At 45.5% G+C, this 20,475-nt stretch overlaps 2 protein-coding genes across 2 annotated transcripts; one reads left to right on the forward strand and one right to left on the reverse strand.

Moving 5' to 3' along the window:
• Positions 1-822: 822 nt before the first annotated feature.
• On the forward strand, positions 823-9,896 carry noa1 (nitric oxide associated 1). Its single transcript, XM_070913263.1, has 9 exons — positions 823-1,068; positions 1,551-2,522; positions 3,447-3,611; positions 3,702-3,812; positions 3,896-3,987; positions 7,551-7,682; positions 8,292-8,408; positions 8,500-8,617; positions 8,985-9,896. The coding sequence occupies exons 1-9, from the start codon at positions 843-845 to the stop codon at positions 9,221-9,223; spliced, it is 2,172 nt and encodes a 723-aa protein (XP_070769364.1). The 5' UTR covers positions 823-842; the 3' UTR covers positions 9,224-9,896.
• On the reverse strand, positions 9,649-19,910 carry rest (RE1-silencing transcription factor). The gene is made up of 6 exons (XM_070913262.1): positions 19,805-19,910; positions 17,587-17,877; positions 16,447-17,010; positions 15,917-16,077; positions 15,731-15,814; positions 9,649-13,561 (listed from the first exon to the last, which is right to left on the reverse strand). Exons 2-6 carry the CDS (start codon positions 17,838-17,840, stop codon positions 11,688-11,690), a joined length of 2,937 nt encoding a protein of 978 aa, XP_070769363.1. The 5' UTR covers positions 17,841-17,877; positions 19,805-19,910; the 3' UTR covers positions 9,649-11,687.
• Between the last annotated feature and the right edge of the window lie 565 nt (positions 19,911-20,475).

Below are 20,475 nucleotides of genomic sequence, written 5' to 3' on the forward strand. Positions count from 1 at the left end.
GGAAGTTATCTGGCAGCCAGAGATCCTCTGAAAGTAGGAGGTGTCACTCCATAGCAATTTATGTCGAACATAACAAACAACGATTCTGTCCACTGACTTCCTGTTTCACCAGGTCAGACTCTCCTCATGTGTTGTCACTTCGGCCAATCAGAGAGACAAACAGAGTTTTAAATCCAGACTGAAAACTAATTATATAACTGTCACTTTTTCTGTTTTTTTTTCTGTATTTATAATTTTCTGTGAGTAAATAATAAAATAAATGTAATCAATCTCTTCTTTGTCCTCTATTATACTATATATTATTAAAGTGAGTCTTTTTATATTTCCTTGTTTCTATTATGTCTTGTCTTAATGATTTTGATGTTGTTGTTTGATGTTTGAATTGTAAGGAATAAACAAAGGTACAAGTGATGTATAAAAAAGCGTATAAATATATGACAGCAGCGAGACTTCTTGTACATACTTTCAGATGTAAATAAATAATAATAAAAATGATGTAACATGACAACAAGGAAAACTGGTTCCTGAAACAGCTGCAAAGTGAGCCCTCTGTCGTCATCGTCTACTCTCTGTGTGACGTCACGGCGTCTGCAGCCTCTCATCTTTCCTTATTGATCATCTTTTTATCATATGTATCAATCCGCGACATGTCCGCGTGTCAAATGTTTGGTTTAATTATAAAATAATATATTTTTTGTTTTTTAAGGGAACACATACAAATGACGCATTTTACGTCACATCCGTCCAGGAAGTGGAGCGTTAGCAGCGGTGGAGTCTCGTGCCGTGTGTCTGGAGCTCTAAGGTGAGCTCGGTGTGCTCAGGTAGAGTCGGAGGGGTTAAACATGTTGACGGTGTTTCAGGTGAGTGTCCGCCGGGCGGTGTGGAGGGGGCTTCGTTTTCCTGCCCGCCGTGTGCCCGCTGCGGACTGTGCGAGGTCAGTGCCTGGCTCAGAGGCCGCGGCAGGTCTGGGTTTGACCCGGCAGCTCGGCAGAAGAGACGGGAGGACAGTCCGGAGCTGCACAGTGGACCCGGACCTGGAGGAGCAGTTCGTGTTTCTGGACTGTACAGGTGAGACACCGAGACTCAGGACCGGAGAGGTCCAAGTACCGCGTTTCATTTCGAGTTCTGGGACTTTACTTTTACTCCTCGACACCTCAGAGGACGGAGGAGGGGAGTGTTGTACTCTTTGACACTTTTTGTGTCATTAATCATTATGATCCAGCCGGATCGCCAAGCTGGAAACTGTGGCCCCGGACCTGCAGGGCCCCTGAAATGTCCCGGGTACACGGAGCCTTTAGTTTGTGGTCATGTTGTTGTTATTGAACGTCACCAGTCATTTCACTGATTTACATGAATTAGTCTTAAATAGTAATATAAACAATAACCAATCAATGAATCTAATCAATTACCTGAACTCTAGTGTCTCTCTCTGAGTCACATGACGCTGACGATGACATCACCACATGAAACAGGAAGTGCAGAGAAACCCATCAATCAAATGTATATTAGATATATAACTACACAATGTTGTTCTGTCCTGGTGTGTTCAGAACCAGAGCAGGACCACCGTCAGGAGAAGAAAGACCTCCTCCTTCAGGTGAGCAAGCTTCAAGGACACCACAGCTCTCCTCCTCCTGGATCTCCGGCTGATCGTTCTCAGGGTCCTCCTCAGAGACCACTGAGGTCCCTGGAGCGACAGCTGCAGGTTTTGAAGGGCGTGGCCCAGCAGAAGGCAGAGCCTGACTCTCTCATCCAGTTCCACGACCTCGACTTCCCTTTGGATGATAGCATGGTGGCAGCAAAGAAGACGAAGAAAAAGAAGACGGCGGGAAAAGGTGAGCATAAAGTCTTTGGCACCCCGGACCTGGATGAACCGTTCAGTGACACCTGCTGCTCGGGGTGCGGCGCCGTCCTGCACTGCACCGCCGCCGCCGTCCCCGGATACCTACCCAGTGAGAAGTACAAGGTGCTGCTGCAGGAGAAGCGTCTGTGCGGAGCCACCTGCCAGCGCTGCCACCTGCTCACCCACCACCAGAAGGCCCTGAGCCTCCACATGTCCGCAGACCAGTACCGGGCCGTGGTGCGGCAGGTCCGCCCCCACAAGGCTCTGGTGCTGCTCATCGTCGACCTGCTGGACTTCCCAGATTCTATCGTCCCCGACCTTCCCCAGCTGGTGGGGACCAACAAACACGTCGTCGTCCTCGGCAACAAGATCGACCTCCTGCCCAGAGATTCGCCCAACTACCTGCAGCGGATCAAACGGCAGCTCGCTCAGTACTGTCTGGACGCTGGGTTTGGTGGTCAGGTGACCGACGTCCACCTGATCAGCGCTAAGACTGGTTACGGCATCGAGGGTCTGATCTCCAGTCTGCAGAGGTCCTGGAGGTACAAAGGGGACGTGTACCTGGTGGGCAGCACCAACGCTGGGAAGTCAACGCTCTTCAATACGCTGCTTGAGTCCGACTACTGCAAGTCCAAAGCCTCTGACATCATCCACAAGGCCACCATATCACCATGGCCCGGTGAGCACACCAGACTCCATTCACATTTCTATGTGTTTAATGTTTGTTTGTTTATTGTCAGACACACAGAACTCACACAGCATGATGGGAAATGTTTTCTGAGTCTAAACTCAGCCTGAATATAATCCGCTGAGATATAATTATCATATCTTTATAAATGAAATGTCTTTGGGAACTTCGAATCTGCATTTATCATCATTTATTTTCTTCAAACATTTTATTAACAGAATAACTCTTGAAAAAATAATGAACAACAGTCAAATGTGCATCATAAGATGAAAAGAAAGATTGCATTTAGTATAAATATATCATGTAAACAAGTCAAGTCATTTTCATTTTGAAGTGCTGTTTGACCATGAAATTTAAAAATTTAACTTAAAACAATGAATTAATAAGATTAGAAATATGATTCTGATTTCCTGTATCTGTGTCACGTGGGTTTCTCCACTGCCCCGCCCCTTTAGGAGACTAGACGTGAGTCTCCGATGGGAGAAGTGAACGTGAGTACAGATTATGACCCTGACATGACTGCCCACTGAGGAGATCACAGGAAGCGTAGACCATTTCATACCGTCGTATGCGTCATCTTCTGCTATAGAGCGTCTTTGATGGACCAGATGAGGACCAGCAGAACCAGAGAACAAATCCAAAACAAACTTAAAAGAAATGGTTTGAAGGATGAATGAAATACAGGACGAGGACTTTAAAAAAGAAATGTTACAGATGAAAAGGAAGAGGGTCCTAACATCCTGTAATATAATAATAACATGGTATCGTATCACCAGGAAGTGTTGCCTCTTTATTGAACTTTGTAGTTCCTCTAATCCAGCACCTGTCACCTGTCTCTCTGCTCCAATGAGAACTAAGTTGTGATTCGACATCATGTGACTGTGTGTTTGTTTTTTCCTGCCGTGGTGCGTTCAGGAACAACTCTGAACCTGCTGAAATTTCCCATCATCAACCCGACTCCACACAGGATGTTCAGACGACAGGAACGACTGAAGGAAGCGTCGAGACAGACGGAGAGTGAGCTGTCGCAGGACGAGCTGAAGAGGCTGAAACACTTCAGCAGGCAGGGATACTTAGTGGGTAAGAGGGGGGCAGACAGGAGGGGGGGGGGGGGCAGATTTTTTTCCATGTGTTTCAGTTGTCCACCTGTCCACTTGTCCACCTGCTCAGGTCGTGTTGGCAGAACGTTCCGGTCTGACGTCAGATCCAGGCAGGAGATCGAGTTTGATGCCGACAGTTTGGCTTTTGAAGAAAACGAAGATCGAGAGGTGACGCGGACAGGTGAGGACACTGAGAGGGCCGTCTGTGACCTCTGACCCCTGTGTGACCTCTGACCCCTGTGTGACCTCTGTGTGATCTCTCAGCTCCCAGCAGATCGACGGATGAGTTCACCTTCAATGAGTTGAAAGACGCTCACTGGCTGTTTGACACACCGGGAGTCATGAAGGAACGCGATGTGAGACTCTTTTATCTATATTATAATCAGAATCAGAATCAGAAATACTTTATTGATCCCCGGGGGGAAATTGTACAGTACCGGTGCTCCCATTCAAGAGTAAAAAGTAGCATAATTTAGAACTAAAGGTATGTACAAAATATAAAAATAAGAAATAGAAAATAAAAATATACACATTTGCAGTATTTAAGTGAACAATAAAGTAAAAAATATATACAATAACAATGTATATGTATGTGTATACATATATATACATACATACATATGTGTATACATATATATACATACATATGTATATATATGTATGTATTGCACTGAAATGTATGACTATATATGTATTGCACTGAAACATTTAAGAATAAGTAGTGAGGTAGTATATGAACAGGTGAAGTAGATCCAGGTTTCCAGTCTCTTCCTGAGTGTCTGACCCTCAGAGGGAGGAGCTGAACAGTTTGATGGCCACAGGCAGGAATGATTTCCTGTGGCGCTGTGTTGTACATTTGGGAGGAATGAGTCTCCCACTGAAGCTGCTCTTGTGTCCGACCAGTACTTCATGGAGAGGATGTGAAACATTGTCCAAGATGCCCCGCAGCTTAGACAGCATCCTCCTCTCTGACACCACCGTCAGAGGGTCCAGCTCCACCCCCACAACGTCACTGGCCTTGCAGATCAGTTTGTTTAGTCTGTTGGAGTCCGCCACCCTCAGCCTGCTGCCCCAGCATGCAACAGCATAGAGGATAGCACTGGCCACCACAGACTCATAAAACATCCTCAGCATAGTCCGGAAGATGTTGAAGGACCTCAGCCGCCTCAGAAAATAGAGACAGCTCTGGCCCTTCTTGTGGAGGGCATTAGTGTTCTTTACCCAGTCCAGTTTATTGTCTATGTGAACTCCCAGGTACTTGTAATCCTCTACAATGTCCACACTGACCCCCTGGATGGAAACAGGGGTCATCGGCGCCTTGGTCCTCCTCAGATCAACAGTCAGTTCCTTTGTCTTTGTCACATTGAGCTGCAGATGGTTCTGCTCGCACCATGTGACAAAGTTGTCCACAGCAGCCCTGTACTCCTCTTCATCACCTTTGCTGATACATCCAACTATTGCTGAGTCGTCAGAAACCTTCTGAAGATGGCAGGTCTCTGTGCAGTAGCTGAAGTCCGTGGTGTAGATGGTGAAGAGGAAGGGAGAGAGGACAGTCCCCTGTGGGGCCCCGGTGTTGCTGACCACTCTGTCTGACACACAGTGTTGTAAGCGCACATACTGTGGTCTGCCAGTCAGGTAGTTGACAATCCAGGACACGAGGGGGGCATCCACCTGCATCTCCGTCAGCTTCTCACCCAGTAGAGCTGGACGGATGGTGTTGAACGCACTGGAAAAGTCAAAAAACATGACTCTCACAGTGCTCGCCGGCTTATCCAGGTGGGCGTAGACGCGGTTGAGCAGGTAGATGATGGCATCCTCAGCTCCAAGTCGGGGCTGATAGGCGAACTGAAGGGGGTCCAAGTGTGGCTTGACCATGGGCCGTAGCTGCTCCAGGATGAGTCTCTCCAGGGTCTTCATGATGTGGGAGGTCAGTGCCACGGGTCTGTAGTCCTTGGAGCCACTGGGACGCGGCGTCTTCGGCACAGGAACGAGGCAGGACATCTTCCACAGCACGGGGACCCTCTGAAGACTCAGGCTCATGTTGAAGACATGGTGAAGTACTCCACATAGCTGGGGGGCAGAGGCTTTAAGCACCCTGGGGCTGACACCACCAGGGCCTGCAGCCTTGCTGGAGTGGAGTCTCATCAGCTGTCTCCTAACATGGTCAGCAGTGAAGCACACTGTAGAGGTGACCGGTGGGGGAGGGGTGGTGTCGTCAGGTTGAAGAGTGCCGTCAGCCTGGGGACTGGGGAACGAGGTGCGAGGAAAGCTCTCACAGGGGGTGAGCAAGGCCCACAGTGTAAAATCTGTTGAAAAACAGATTCAGTTCGTTGGCCCAGTCCACACTGCCTTCAGCTCCTCTGTTGTTGGTCGGCCTGTAACCCGTGATGGTCCTCATTCCACTCCAGACCTCTCTGGTGTTGTTCTGCTGGAGATTCCACTCCAGCTTCCTCCTGTACTTCTCCTTGGCCTCCCTGATCTTTACCTTCAGTTCCCCCTGGATCTTTCTCACCTCCTCCCTGTTGCCAGCTCTGAAGGCCCTCTTCTTTGCATTCAGGATGGCTTTGATGTCCTTTGTCACCCATGGCTTGTTGTTTGAATAGCAGTGAACAGTCCTTGCTGGGACAGTGGAGTCCACACAGAAGTTGATGTAGTCTGTGATGCACTCTGTGAGCCCATCAATGTCCTCTCCATGCGGCTCACAGAGTGCCTGCCAGTCAGTCACCTTAAAACATCCCTGAAGTGTCTCATAAGCCTCCTCCGACCATCTCCTCACTGTCCTCGTGGTTGCAGGCTGGCTCTTGACTAGAGGCACATAACAGGGGTTGAGGTGCACTAGGTTGTGGTCTGACGTACCCAGAGGGGGGAGGGGAGAGGAGCTGTATGCATCCTTAACGTTAGCATTCAGCAAGTCCAAGTACATTCACAACAATGGCATGTGAGAATTCCCTGGGCAAATAGTACGGCCTGAGTCCAACAGCCAACAGTTCAATGTCCGGGTAACAGACAAGATCCTTGATGGTGATGTGGGAAGAATTGCACCACCGGTTGTTAACGAGAACGGCAAGCCCCCCTCCTTTGCGCTTACCGCTCCCGGTGCAATCCCTGTCGGCCTGGACGGTCTGAAAGCCGTCGATGGAAACGTTATCGTCGGGAATGTCCTGGTGCAGCCATGTCACCGTAAAGCACATTAAACTGCACTCCCGGTACTCCCTCTGACTCCTGGCCAGCGCTGTCAGCTCATCCATCTTGTTTACCAGCAATCTCACGTTGCCCATGATGAGAGAGGGGAGACACGGCTTATATCTCCTTTTCTCCATAAGCCTCTGCTGTCTCGACCCAAGTCTCTTCCCTCGTCGCTTCGTTCCCCCTCTGCATCCTCTGCGCGTTTTTCTCCAGATTTCAGCGGGGATCTCCAATGATCTGGTCTCCAAGCCGGCCGGCTTCAGAGCGATCAGCTGATCTCTGGAGTAAACAAAGCGGCCCAGAAGTTGCTGCGCAACTGTCCGATGTTTGAATGAAAGTAATTCCAGAGTGAAAAAAAGTACCAGAACTCTCTCCACCAGCATGTTTGAAGAGGGCACAACTTCAAAGTCAGTACTTAAAAAAAAGTTCTGAGTTAAATAAAGAAATAAAGGAGAAAAAGTAAGAAAAAGAAGAAAACAAACAGGAGCAACTGTAACAGGCTGCATGCACGGTCGGCGCATGCGCATATTTGTGCGCACATAATAATAATAATATAAAAATTATTATTATAATTAAAATATATAAATATAAATTATTATAAATTATTAAAATAATAATACAAAACATGTACGAGCACAGGTCATCAAGTTAAGACCAACGCCCAATCAGCTGTCAGATCTCATGCAAGCTGTCTGTTTCTCTCTCCCTGTCTGTCTGCGTGTCTCTCTCTCAGATCCTCAGCCTGTTGACAGAACAGGAAGTGATGTCAGTGGTTCCCACTCAGGCCATCACCCCGCGGACATTTGTGTTGAAGCCCAGTATGAGTCTGTTCCTGGGAGCTCTGGCCAGGATCGACTTCCTGCAGGTCAGAACACTCAAACAGAAATCAGTTCATTATTAATATTTCTAGTTATTGACTAATTGTGATTGGTCCCAGCTGAGCTGAGTTAGCAGTGTCCAGTTTATTAGGAACACCTTGCTCAAATTGATGCAGTAATAAATCCTGACAAGTGTTTCTATTATTGTGTCAACACAAACTACACTGACTGACTTAGTTTCAGCAAAGTGTTCCTAATAAAGTGGACACTGAGGGAACTTAGCATGTTAGCATTTTATAATAATTAAAATGACATTTTTATTAATAGAATCTCAGAGACACTTTTCGTGACAAATGAGGTAAGTAAATAATAAAAATGAAAACTGAAACAGCTCAGAATAATTGATTAGCTTAATGCTAACATTAGCATTGTGCTTAGAGTCCTGCTGAGTCTGAGGAAAGTTGATCCAGTCTGACAGTTTAATGTCCTAAACAGGCTACCGTACAGGAAAAACCCCTCTGATTAAAGTGACACCGCCTCACTAGAGGTAAAGAGAAACATTACAGCCTCAGGGGGGCGCTGCAGTGACTACAGACCCTTAGTCTGGTTTTATTTATTATTGATCAGCTGTTGTTTGGACATTGTCTCCTCCACAGGGAGGGAAGTCCTGCTGGTTTTCGGTCGTGGCCTCGAGTCGGGTCCCAGTTCATATCACCAGTCTGGAAAAAGCTGCCAGTGTTTATGAGAAACATGCGGGACACGTCCTGCTTGGGGTGAGACTCACATGATCACAGTCAGCTGTTTTACCAGGCTGCAGACACAGAATGAGGGATCATACTGATATCTGTGTGGTGGTGCGTTCAGGTTCCTCTGGGAGGGTCAGAGCGCATGAAGGAGTTTCCAGCGTTGGTTCCTCAGGAGTTCAGGTTGGAGGGTCAAGGTTACCTGGAGGCTGCTGCTGACATCAAACTGTCATCTGCAGGTAAACACCTGACAGATAATCAATACAGAAATATATCCTGATGAATCAGTTTGACTTAACTTAATTGACATTACATCTGGGCAGCTTTGGCTCAGGAGGTGGAGCGGGTCGTCCGCTGATCAGCCCTCTGCCTGGTAGCTCGCTGCCATTGGTGTGTGTTTGGATAAAAGCTATAAGTTCATTTACATTACAACAAATAATATCAGACACAACATTCAGTACAGCGTACTGACAAACCATACAAATATCATTTATAAACAAATACAGAAAAGACGATAAGCTCTCTCTGGACACTGAAGGCTTTATAGTTCCTCTCTAAACTCACCTGCCTGCCTGCCTGCCTGTCTGTCTGTCTGTCTGTCTGCAGGTTGGGTAGCTGTGACAGCAGCAGCAGGCGATCAGCTGTTGTTGAGGGTTCATGGTCCGGAGGTGGCAGGTTTCAGTCTGAGGACGCCGCCGCTGCTTCCTCACATTGTCTCTCTGAAAGGAGAACGTGTCCGAAAATCTGCTGCCTACAAACCCGTGAAACCACCGGGGCTGCTGGATGGAGGACTGTCGGCCCGTGGAGCCCAGAGGATGCAGGTGAAGAAGAAGAAGAAGAAATGAACTCGTGTTCTCTGTCTGTCCTGGGAACAGTCCGGATTCTGCAAGTGGCTGAAGGTTCAAGACTGAACTGTGACCTCAGTTACTTTAACCTGAGGAGCTGTGTGCGTGCGTGCGTGCGTGAGATAGAGAGAGAGACGTATCACAATGTGTATCCACCATCATGTAATGTTCTGAACAGTTCAGGTTCTATGTAGAACCCAGTTACAGGTTGAGTTCCTGCAGTGGAGACAGTTGTTCCTGCATAGAGAACCTGCTGTGAAGCTGACTAAATGTGGTCAGAAATATTCAATAACTAATGATTTATACATGTTTTTGTACACATTTTTATCTTTCTGCTGCATATGAAACTTTTTTAAATGTGTGTATATATTTATATATATATATTTCAGTTTTAAGTAATGACCAGGCGACTTCAGAGAAACAAATGACTTTGAAAATCTTTATTTAAAATAAATTGCAGAAAGAAATATGCGATATTAAAGTGAACTTGGACGTGGTGTCAGAGAGATTTAATCTGTTCTGTCGCTCAGACTCTGTTTTAGTCACATTTTGCACCTTAAAGGATAAACACGGTGTTGATTTAATCTTTTTTATCCAACTACAGTCTGGGTTTACTGTAACGATGTGGATTTTTAATATATAGACAACAGTGTCTGTTTTAACTGAATCTCTTTGGGACGTTAAAGACAAAATGATTAATCAATGAATCCTTGAAATAATCAATAATTGTTAGTTGGAGTTGGTTTTAGTCACTTAATAGAAAGCTAAAGAACACCAGTTTTATCCTTTACCTCATTTATGTCACTGCAGCGTAATTACAGATACACATTAACATACAGTACAATATCATACAAGCACATAGAAACAGTGGGAGGATGTTACAGCCACCAGTGGATCCTCTAATGATGCTGAAAATAGAATTCCTCTGATGTCTGTTTATTTCAAACCTTGAATGGAGACATTTTATTATCATTCATAACTTTTCTTTATTGTCTTCTGTAGCAACAGAGAGGGGAAGGTATGAAAGAGAAAACTTCTACACAAGTGCATCACGTTCACTTTGGCTTCTCGACTAAAAGGAATATTGCACAGAAATATTTACAAGGAAACAACCAGGAGTTGCACCGAAAAGAGTTTCTTCAGGTCAAATACAGTTCATGTTTACACTCAAGCTGATAATCTGTCCGTTGTTTACTCATCATTTTTCATCATCATGTGGAATTAAGAACTAACAGTTTACAATAACCTGTGTGATCTTGTTTAACCAATCCAAAGACGGCAGATCCAGCGACCTGTTTGATTGAAGGTCTGGATGACGAAGCTGGAAGTCAACTAATATTCACACTGTTGTTTCTATAAAGACTCGTCTCTTTGGACAAACCGTCAGTCCAAAATCAAAGACGTCAGAATCACTTCAGAAGGACTCGGAAATAAAACTAAAGAAAAGCTAAAAAGTATCCCGGTACACAAAACGGATTGTCAAAGGCACTGAATGTTTTTAAAAATGAATAATTCACTTATCATAGAAAAGAACATTTGAACAAACGTGACCTACATACAGAATACACCAGACTGCTGGGCAGTTAGTAACGGAGGGAAACAATGATTCAGTTCAACAGACCGGACGTCATCGACAGGTCCAACAACAAAAGTCTGATTCACTAAATTATCTAAACAAATTTTCATTGAAGAAATGATGGATGAGGAATGAAGCTGCTGCTGAAGACGAACAACAGTCGACCTGAATCACAGACGATCATAGAACAGGTTCCCTCCAGCTGCAGGAACACCGGTTCTAAGGTTGGACTGATCAGAAGGAAACTTTGGAGGTTGAAAAGGTTTTTAAAAGTGACCTGGACTGGTTAGATCTCAGAGAGCAGGTATCCTGGGGTCCAAGCAACACAACCCTGACCCTCTTTCAGAGCCTGTTCTCTGGAGGGCACCACATGGCAGCAAGAGACCACACAAGGCAAATGTTATTTATCAGATTTAACAAATGTACTTTTATAATGCTGGAGAACATTTTGGGTCTGCGTACCAGATTTGGTGCCATTTGGAGATTCTATTGGTGTGATATAAACTCAACTAAACTGTGCAAACAAAGGTCTGACTCATGTAGCTGCAAACAGAACAATAAAAATATGCAAATGAATTTTAACAAACCGGTTCCAAAATATGTTTTGACACCAATTTGGTTTCTCTGACTCAAAAGGGCAGAGACTTGTTGGCAAAGTGTGTTTAGCAAACTGCCACAGTGGTGCTTGGACCCATTATTATGAGGCATACAGTGACTGTATTACCGTCTTTCACTCCAACTGTGCGTTAATATTTTTAACCAAACATGAAGAGACAGTTGATAATGACCAGCTAACTGGGATAAACTGGTTAGTTTTTTCCTGACTTGGTTTTAGAGAATCAGAATTCAAAGTTTCTGCTAGCAAAAAAGTTGTCCATGGATACAGTCTCATTTCTGCCCTTTGGTGTTGTCCATGTAGTAGACATTGACAAGGTGGCGGTTCAGGTGGCGTCGGTACTCCACCTCCAAAGGGAACGTACGGTCACAGAAGATGCACATGTGACTCTTGAGCTCCGTCGGTGTTGGGATCTCGTCAGTGGGTGTTTCAGGGTCGTTGGCCATCTTACCCAACCCGACGCCGTTGCCGTTGAGGCCGGAGTCGTCGCTGCCCTCAGAGGCGCTGTCGCTGATGTCACTTCCTCCTTCATGGCTGCTGTGGATACCCTCGTCGTCCTCCTGGTCGGCGGGTTTGCTTCGCTGGCCTGGAAACACCAGAGAAGGCGGTGAGGTGGGTTTAACAAACGTCGGAGCAGGGCAGTCTTCAGCTGGAGAAGGTGTGTCCTCACTTAAGCTGCAGGCGGCTGAAACTTCCATCTTCTCCGAGGGTTTGTTCAGAGTCTTTTCTGGCACTGTTGGAGTTTTATCTGTGGAGGCATTCTTCTGGGCAGTGTTGTTTTCTGTCGAGTGGTGCTCAGAGTTTGTGGTTTGTGTTGGGTTGTCCGACTGAGTGGATCCTTCTGTCTTGTCTTTAGCTGGATTCACAGTTTGCTGAAGGCCTGTGGCTTTCTTGCAGGTGTTCCTGGTCTTCTTCTGCTTCACAGGGGTTGTCCCATGGGACTTGAGGAGTGAAGGAGTGGCATCATTTATCTTCTGTGTATCTTCAGAAGCAGGTTTCAACTGCAGCTTCTCTGCAGCTGTGGCTTTCAGCCGTCTGGCCTTGGATGGAGTCTCAGATGAGGACTTTTGGGAAAGGTCGAGAGCTTCCACTGCTTTCCTCTTCGCAGCCTTGTCCTTGACCACCTTTTCCTTTTGAATTTTCTCAGGACTGTCCAGTTTCTGCTGAGCTTCTTCAACATGTTCTGGTATTTTTTCTGACTTCTTTGATCCAGACTTCCTTGGCTTGTTGAGGCTTTTGTTCTCCTTTCCACTATCATTCTTCTGATGTTCTTTCTCCTTCCCAGGCCTCAACTTTTCTTCCTCTTTCTCCACTTTCCGCCTCACTTCTCTTTCCTCTTCTGATCTTTGTTGGCCAGATTTTTCTTTCTCCGTTTGGTCTTTATCTGATTCAGTTACTGTTGCTTGGTCCTGAACAGTTGTTTTATGTGCCGGCAGCTTCTTGAGTCGTCTCTTCACCTTGTCTGTATTTACAGCAGCTGTTAATGTCTCCGTCTGGGTTTCTTTGACAGATGCGTTCTCTAAAAGATTCTCGTTGACCTTCTCAATCTTCTTCTGCCTTGTTGTGACCTTTCTCTCTGGTTCCACCTTGCCCTTTACTTTCGGTAGTTTCTCTTTCTCAGAACAGATGTTGGATTTCTTTGGAGCCTTGTCAGGTGCTTCGCTCTGCACCGGTTGGGTGATGCTGGGCCGGCTGCTCTTTCTGATTGACAGATTGATAGGGTTTGAGTCCACTCCCTCATCGTCGTCCCCATCGTCCACGTCAAAGTCCTCCTCAACGCTGGATGAGTTATCCAACTTGCTTGCTCTGGAATTTTCCTCTGCACCATCAAGACCGTGTTTCTTGACGCGCAGTTTGACCTTGGAGATGTCCACGGCGACATTGCAGCCAGAGTGCCTGGACTTGATGTGATACTGCAGGTTGCATTTCTTGGAGGCCGCGTACTTGCAGAGAGGGCAGAGGAACTGGCGAGGATTGAGATGGAGTTCAACGTGCTTCTTGAAGTTGCTGCGGTCGGCGGTCTTGTACTCACAGTATGGGCAGGAAAGAGGTTTGGGGCCATTATGGACCTGCCGGGCGTGGCGGGTCACCTCATGCTGGTTGGCTGCCAGGTAGTTACAACTCTCACACTTGAAAGGACGCTCACCTGCATACAGGAAGGTAAGAAAATGTCAAAATGCTGCAGAGGATGATGTGACAGTATACAGGTGAGACAATAAAGGGTTTCATGCAGCAGGTAAGTCTGACTGATTAGCTGATATCATAATAGATGTATCTGTTTCTGTTTTCTGTGTGATAAACTCTGATAAAATCACTGAGTTGGTGTGATTTATGGTCATATTAGATTTGTATATTATTTTTGCTTCAATATAATGTATCTTGACACTACAAATGTCACTAATATTATATTTCTTATTAGACCTACACAGTCAAGACTAACCTGAACTAACAGTCACTAACAGCGGTCTGAGACAAGACTGTTCATGCAGGGAGTTCATGTCCACACCAGAGCAGATAAACCTGAAGACACGGTTTCTGTCAAACAGGGTTCAGATTGTTTTCAAAAAGCTCTGAAGTCTCTTGGTTTTTACAGAGGACGTACAGACACGAGGTGTGTCTTCAGACTGATCTGCTTTAGTGTGAACGCCTCAGACAGGAACACAACACAACACAGGAAGTCACGGCATGTAGCTCTGATGCTAATCACTTTACCATGTTGATCCAACATCGACTGCTTCAGTGAGAGCAACACAAACATGTTCACAGTCAGTGTCAAGAAGGAAAACACAACAATCACCTATTTCTATTTAGGGGTGGGAATCGAGAACCGGTTCCAACTTGTCCAATCCATTGGAATCGTAAGCCTCCGAGCTCATCAATTCCTTTTATTGATGCCCGCATGTTTTTCAGACAGATGCGCAACACAAAAACAATGACGTCAAACTCACTCGTCTAGGCTGCTGGGAACTTGCAACAAGCACGTCTGTTACCATGGTAACCAAGGGTAAATATCCTGTTATGATAACATTAGCGCCACACAGGCAGGCTGAGCAGATGTTTTCTTTGAGTAAGAAAACCTAAATGAAAACGAATTCTCTCATTTCATCCATTTTAGATGATGACAGACAGACTTGCTACAGCTAGCTCTCAGGCTGTTTCTACTCCGTGTTCAGGCTCAGATAATAAAACCAGGGATGTCCTGTGCATTTTGCGCCATATGTGCAAATATGTGCGTAAATGATTTGGTCACCGGCAATTGACTCTGTTCTGATACCCGGGTTGACAAAATACACTGATGCTCTGAGCGATGGAAACGAAGCTGTTATCTCTCCATCGCTTCATCGGTTAAAATGAAAACGCCGGCGGCAGCAGGTCGCATCAGCTGCTGCTAATTAGCAGTAACTCAGTGAGGAAGTTGACGGCAGGCCGAAACTATAGCTGTTGTTGTGTTTGTGTGCTCTCTTAGAGTCACATTCTGTCAGTTAAATTTTCATTCATATCATCAATAATTCAATAATTTAAGCTGATCAACTTTATAATTCTGATTCAGGACCTTCAGTATTTGGATCAAGTAGCGCATAAAAAAATAACATGGGCCGAATTTAGAAGGCTGCAGTTATTATTTCAACGTGTGTAATTTCCCCCGGGGATCAATAAAGTATTTCTGATTCTGTCAGATACATATTTGATCAACGCTTATATAAATCCCTAAATAAAGGCCTACTTCTTTTCCACACAGAAAATTGATCATGAATCAATAAGCAGAATCAATAATGGCAATGGTGTCAATAAAATCATATCAATTCCCATCCCTATTTCTACTACTACTACTACTACTACTACTGTCTGTCTCCTAGTTGTATCTCTCAGTACTTTAAGTTTTACTCCGATGTTTGGCTGCTGTCAGAGGTTTTATAAGTCTCAAGTAAGTCTCAGGTCTCGGCTATGAGTCAGGTAAAGACAAACAAGGCCCGAGACAAGACAGGTCCCATGAAGACATGTAGGTTTAACATGTCACAAGTCCCAAATAAAAAGGTCAACAAGTCCCAGGTCAAGTCCAAGTCCTAGGTTTTATGTTGTCAGTCATAAGCCCTTCACCACATATAATCGTCATTGATCAAAGTCAAAAGTCAAGTTGAAAGTCATGACTCGAGTCTGAATCTGGTCCAAGTCCTGTGACTCGAGTCCACACCACGGGCTGTCACCATCCAGTCAAGACCAACAAGTCCTTTCCCGTCCTGTAACTAATTTATTAACCTGTGTAGGTTCCTGTGATTTAAGACTTATTTTACGGAGTTCAGTGTGGACGACTGACCGGAGTGAGTCCTCATGTGTCGGGTCAAGTGGGTCTTCTGTGAACTGGAGTAGTCGCAGTACAGACACTGGAAAGGACGGACACCTGTAAGACACAGAAAACACAACACATACGTCACATGTCCGCCCTGTGCTCAGCTAGTGAGTCTGTGAACGTCTTCAGACGCAGACAGAGACTCCGTCCTACCTGTGTGTGTCCTGATGTGTTGGATGTAGTTGCTCTTGCGGTCGGAGAAGTAGGAGCACTGGCTGCAGGTGTGCAGTTTGCTGGGGAAGTGATTCCTCAGGTGTTTTCTCCAGTGGTACTGGCTGACGGTGGTGTACGGACACAGCGTGCACTTAAACACCCTGCAGAGACACAGCAGAGCCTCATCTCTCAGGTCTGAGTTCATATACATGACTTCATAAAAGCAGGGCGTTTGTAATGTAGTTTGGACAATCGGAGGCATTACGAAGACCGATGGATCATTTTAAATGTCGATATGTCATATCACACAGAACAGCTGCTGTCAGTGTCTGTTCACATTCAGTGTTTCTCACTAAAACTCCAACAAACATGTTGAATACTTTTCATTCTTCAGAATGCATCGAATAACTAGAATCCTGCATTGTTTACATCCATCTTTACTTGTTTGCATTTTATGAGCCATGATTAAATCACTATTTCACACCCTGAGAACGACTAAATGGGTCCTCAGGATTCTGTGGTCCTGTTACCTGTGGTCCTCGCCCTCCTTGCTGTGGTGTTTCAGGTGGGCGATGTAATGGTCATATCTGTTGGTGTTGTAGCCGCACCGTTCACACCTGATCAGCCCTTTGATGTCACCTGCTGTCCCTGACTCCCCACTGCTCTCCACCTCCCCACCCGACTGTGCCTGGGACTCGGGTGTTTCTGCCTCCTTGGCCTTGGTCTTGCTCCTCCCCTCCACCCGGTTCACCACCATCATCTTGCTGATGCCATGAGTGCCGAGGTGTTCGACAAACTCCTGCTCGTTCTGAGCCTGGAAGTGACACGGTTTACAGTGGAAGGGTTTCTTCTTCTTGGTGCTCTCCGGCGCGGCGGTGGGGCTGTCTTTGCGTTTGATGCCCTGCTCAGGTGTTTTGGTGGTGGCAGAGGGACGGGGCTGAGTTCGTCGGGACAGGTCTTCGGCTTTATCCCCACCGTCCTCCTCTTCCTCCTCTGTGTCGTTTCCTACGACCACGGCGTCGATGCTCCGGCCTGGAGACTCTGGGTACTCGATGATACAGACCTCTCTGTGGTTCTGGTTGTCGTAGCTGTACCTGATCGGACACACAGGTGAGTCAACACAAAGCAACTGAAGTGAGATCGTGGATATAAAGAGGAATTCCAACAATTTTTGATTGAAAAAAAGACAAGGACATTTGATTGAAGACTTGACCGAGCCGGACTGACTCGGACATTCAGGACAGATTTGAAGTAAAAGAGTTACAAAGTTCTGTTATTTCTTATAGAAGTCAGAAACCTTTGATATGTAAACCTGATATGCAGCATTCTTTATTCCACTGTCTCCACTTGAATTTATGTTTCTTTTTCACGCTTTCCTTAAGTTTAAATAAAAGAGATGGGAACCTTTTAGCTGCTGTATGAAACATTAAGTGACAAATCCTCAAAGCAGCTGTTGAATTAAACTCCAGACTTATTGTTGAGGTATGTTTAAAGTGCCTGCAAGACATTTCATTTTCTGGTCAGGCTACAATAATCTTTTTTTCCACATCTAACCACATCTAACAAGCTGCACCTGACTGTGACTGTACAACTTGTTAAATTATGTAATAATAATAATAATAATAATAATAATGGTGTTTTCAGGTGTTGGGAGCAGACTAACTCCTGACCTGATGATGCTCTCGTCCTCGCTGTCTGAGTAGCTGCATCCCACCGTCTTCAGCTCCATCATCTCCTTCTCATCTGCTGCGCTGCCGTCAACGCCGCCGCCCTCCGCCGCCGTCACCGCCGCCACGTTGGCTAGCATCACCAGCTGAGGGGCGGGCAGCGTGTTCCTGGGCATGTCATTGAGACTCTGTCCATCCTCCATCAGAGAAACGCCGACAGGAAACATCTCCACCGAGAACACCGTCTGAGCAGCCATGTTGAGTTCAGCTCTTCACCTCCGCAGGGACGAAAAGCTGGAGGATGATCAAAGAAATGACAATAAGGAGGAGGAGGAGGTGTAGTGATGGCCTAAAGACTCAGTCAAATCAGCCTGCATTAGGCTACATATACTTCAAGGCTGAGACGGACTCAACTTTTGGGGAAACGCAACCAGAAGTCGGAGCTCCCACAACGCCACACTTTGATAAAGGCTGCAGTGATTCTAAACCTCATGACACAAATAACACAGTGAAGAGAAGCAGAATGAGCTGATCTGATGACACGAGACACAAAAAGCCTTTTAAAAAGAGGAATAGAACCATATACGATTATAAAATAAATATGTTTTTGCTTTTTCTGCAGGTGTGCATGCACTATTACACTTGCAGTGTTACATCAGACTAGAGTTAAAACAACAGATTAGTCTTGTCAGACGCTTCAAAATCTGATGTTGTATTTTATAAAAGTCATGCAATAATATAGCGCATTACAAACTGAAATGGGTCCTCCAGGTGCCCCTACACCTGCATTATGGCCTAGTCCTGAGGCCCCATCTTATATTGACCTTAAGTTGGTACATATTACTAAATACATTTGTGCTTAATCAAACTACCACAAGGAGCCACAGATCATTTCTGCCCCGGGGCCACCATTAGGTTTATCTGGCCAAATGTCTGTTTTCAAGTTTTCAGTCTAAATCAAAGCAACAGATTTAGAAGTCACAGGGAAGGTTTACAAGATGGTTCGTCACATTAGAAAGTGTAAAATCTTTTAAATCATCATCTTTTAAACACACTGAACTAACGACTGTCAGTTGGTTTCCTCAACCACAAAACTCACTGCTGCAATCATTCATTTGGACTGATTTCATGTAGTATCTGATATCACACTTGGCTGTGGAAACTCCGCACTCTGAAAATGTGTGTCGGCCATTTTGAAACAGCACCACAGCTCAGTCGACAGCGCCATAAGGACAGAGGGAAAAACACGTTCAGAATTCCCTCCGGAAAACACCAACTTTAAGTCATGACACTGAAGAGACTGATTTAACAAACACGGACTGTTTCAGAGTGAAAACATTCAAATCGGCGATAGCTTGGCCGCCAAAAGTCACAGATTACAAAAAGGGAAGAAATTTGAATTTGTACTGGGAACACAGAAAGTGACAAAACCCTCAAATCGGTCAGATAACAGCCCGCCGACATGTATCTGATTACATCTTAAACACAATTAAACTGGAACAGAAGTTTGGTGAAAGGAAGATAAAAGTAAATGGAGATTATTTACAGGGAGCCAACAGTTAACAGTAAACTTGTTTTAGCTCAGTTGGAGCAAAATAAAATCCACTTTAGCGTCGACAAGCTGGTAAAACGGGGTGATTGTTTAAAATCAAAGCCAGTGAAAGGTGAAAAAGTGAAAGTGTGATTAACAGCGCGGAGCCTCCACATGGTTTCTGAAGAGTTAATGGCCGATTAAAACACCACTGAAGGAGCAACACTCGGATTGTCTGCTGTATACATGTGTTAAACTAGAGGAGATCACGGTTTACTGCTGAACGTTAGTGTCGGTGACTTTGAGTCGTGGTTGTGATTTACGGCGACCATTTCAGGTTCTGTCAGTGTTTCAGAAAACTTAGTTTGCGGAAGCGCAGAAGTCGAATCAAACAACGACATTTTGATTTGGGTGTTTGAAGTTACTACAAAGTATTTCACAAGGCTTTGCGGTTGCTTTTCGGCGGTGAAGTTAAAGTAAAGTGCGAGACTGATGTGTTTAGAGTTGGGTGTTCGTTTCGGAGTGTTAGCCATGGTCCTGATCAGCCCCGGACAGCGCCTTCTTCACCAACTCACCGCCTCCATTTTCCTGCAAACTGCCAACAACTTTCCAGCGGCTCCGCTCCGACTAACAGCCGCCACAGCTGCACTTTGTGTTCGACATTAAACCACGAACAGCCGCGAAACTCACCGACTCTTCAGATCCAAACTTCACTCGACTTTTCTTCACTTTTTTCCAGCTTTGTGATTTTTTTCTTCGACGGGCGGCGCAGAAAGAAAAGTGTAGGAGAAGTTTCCGCACATTCCTCTACAGCGCGCGACGTACGGCGGGTGACGTCAGCACGTCGCTCCGGCGGTGAGCCGGAACTTTGCGTGTTTGAAGCTTCTGAACCAGCTCAGTGCGTGAACACACAAAGAGTTTGACTCCGGTTTGTCGTTGCTCTCCATGTTACACGATTTCAATAGAAACAGACAAACAGATAGGAACAGATTCAATCTGTAGATGTAAAAACAACGTCGAAACCAAATGATGGCATACTGAGAATATCTGAAGATGGTTGAAGTCTGTTATGCATCAGCTCAGATGTTTGACCTGACAGCCCATGTGGACCTCCAACACACCAGAAAACACTGCTGTAGTGGTGATAGTGTTGCTCTTAATGAACAGTAAAACATGACCTTCATCTTCAGCCTCATAAATCACATACACTCTGTTCTCTTCTGGGAGACGTTGAACCTGTTTCTACACCTGTGCTCAGTCTGCACGCCTGCTTTGCACATGTTAGTCCTCCATAGTAAAATCTGCATTCAAATATGGATTCAAATTTGATGAGAATGTCAGCAGCCATGTTGAACCATTTT

Source organism: Enoplosus armatus, chromosome 10 (assembly GCF_043641665.1).
Source record: "Enoplosus armatus isolate fEnoArm2 chromosome 10, fEnoArm2.hap1, whole genome shotgun sequence".
NCBI classification, from domain to species: domain Eukaryota; kingdom Metazoa; phylum Chordata; class Actinopteri; order Centrarchiformes; family Enoplosidae; genus Enoplosus; species Enoplosus armatus.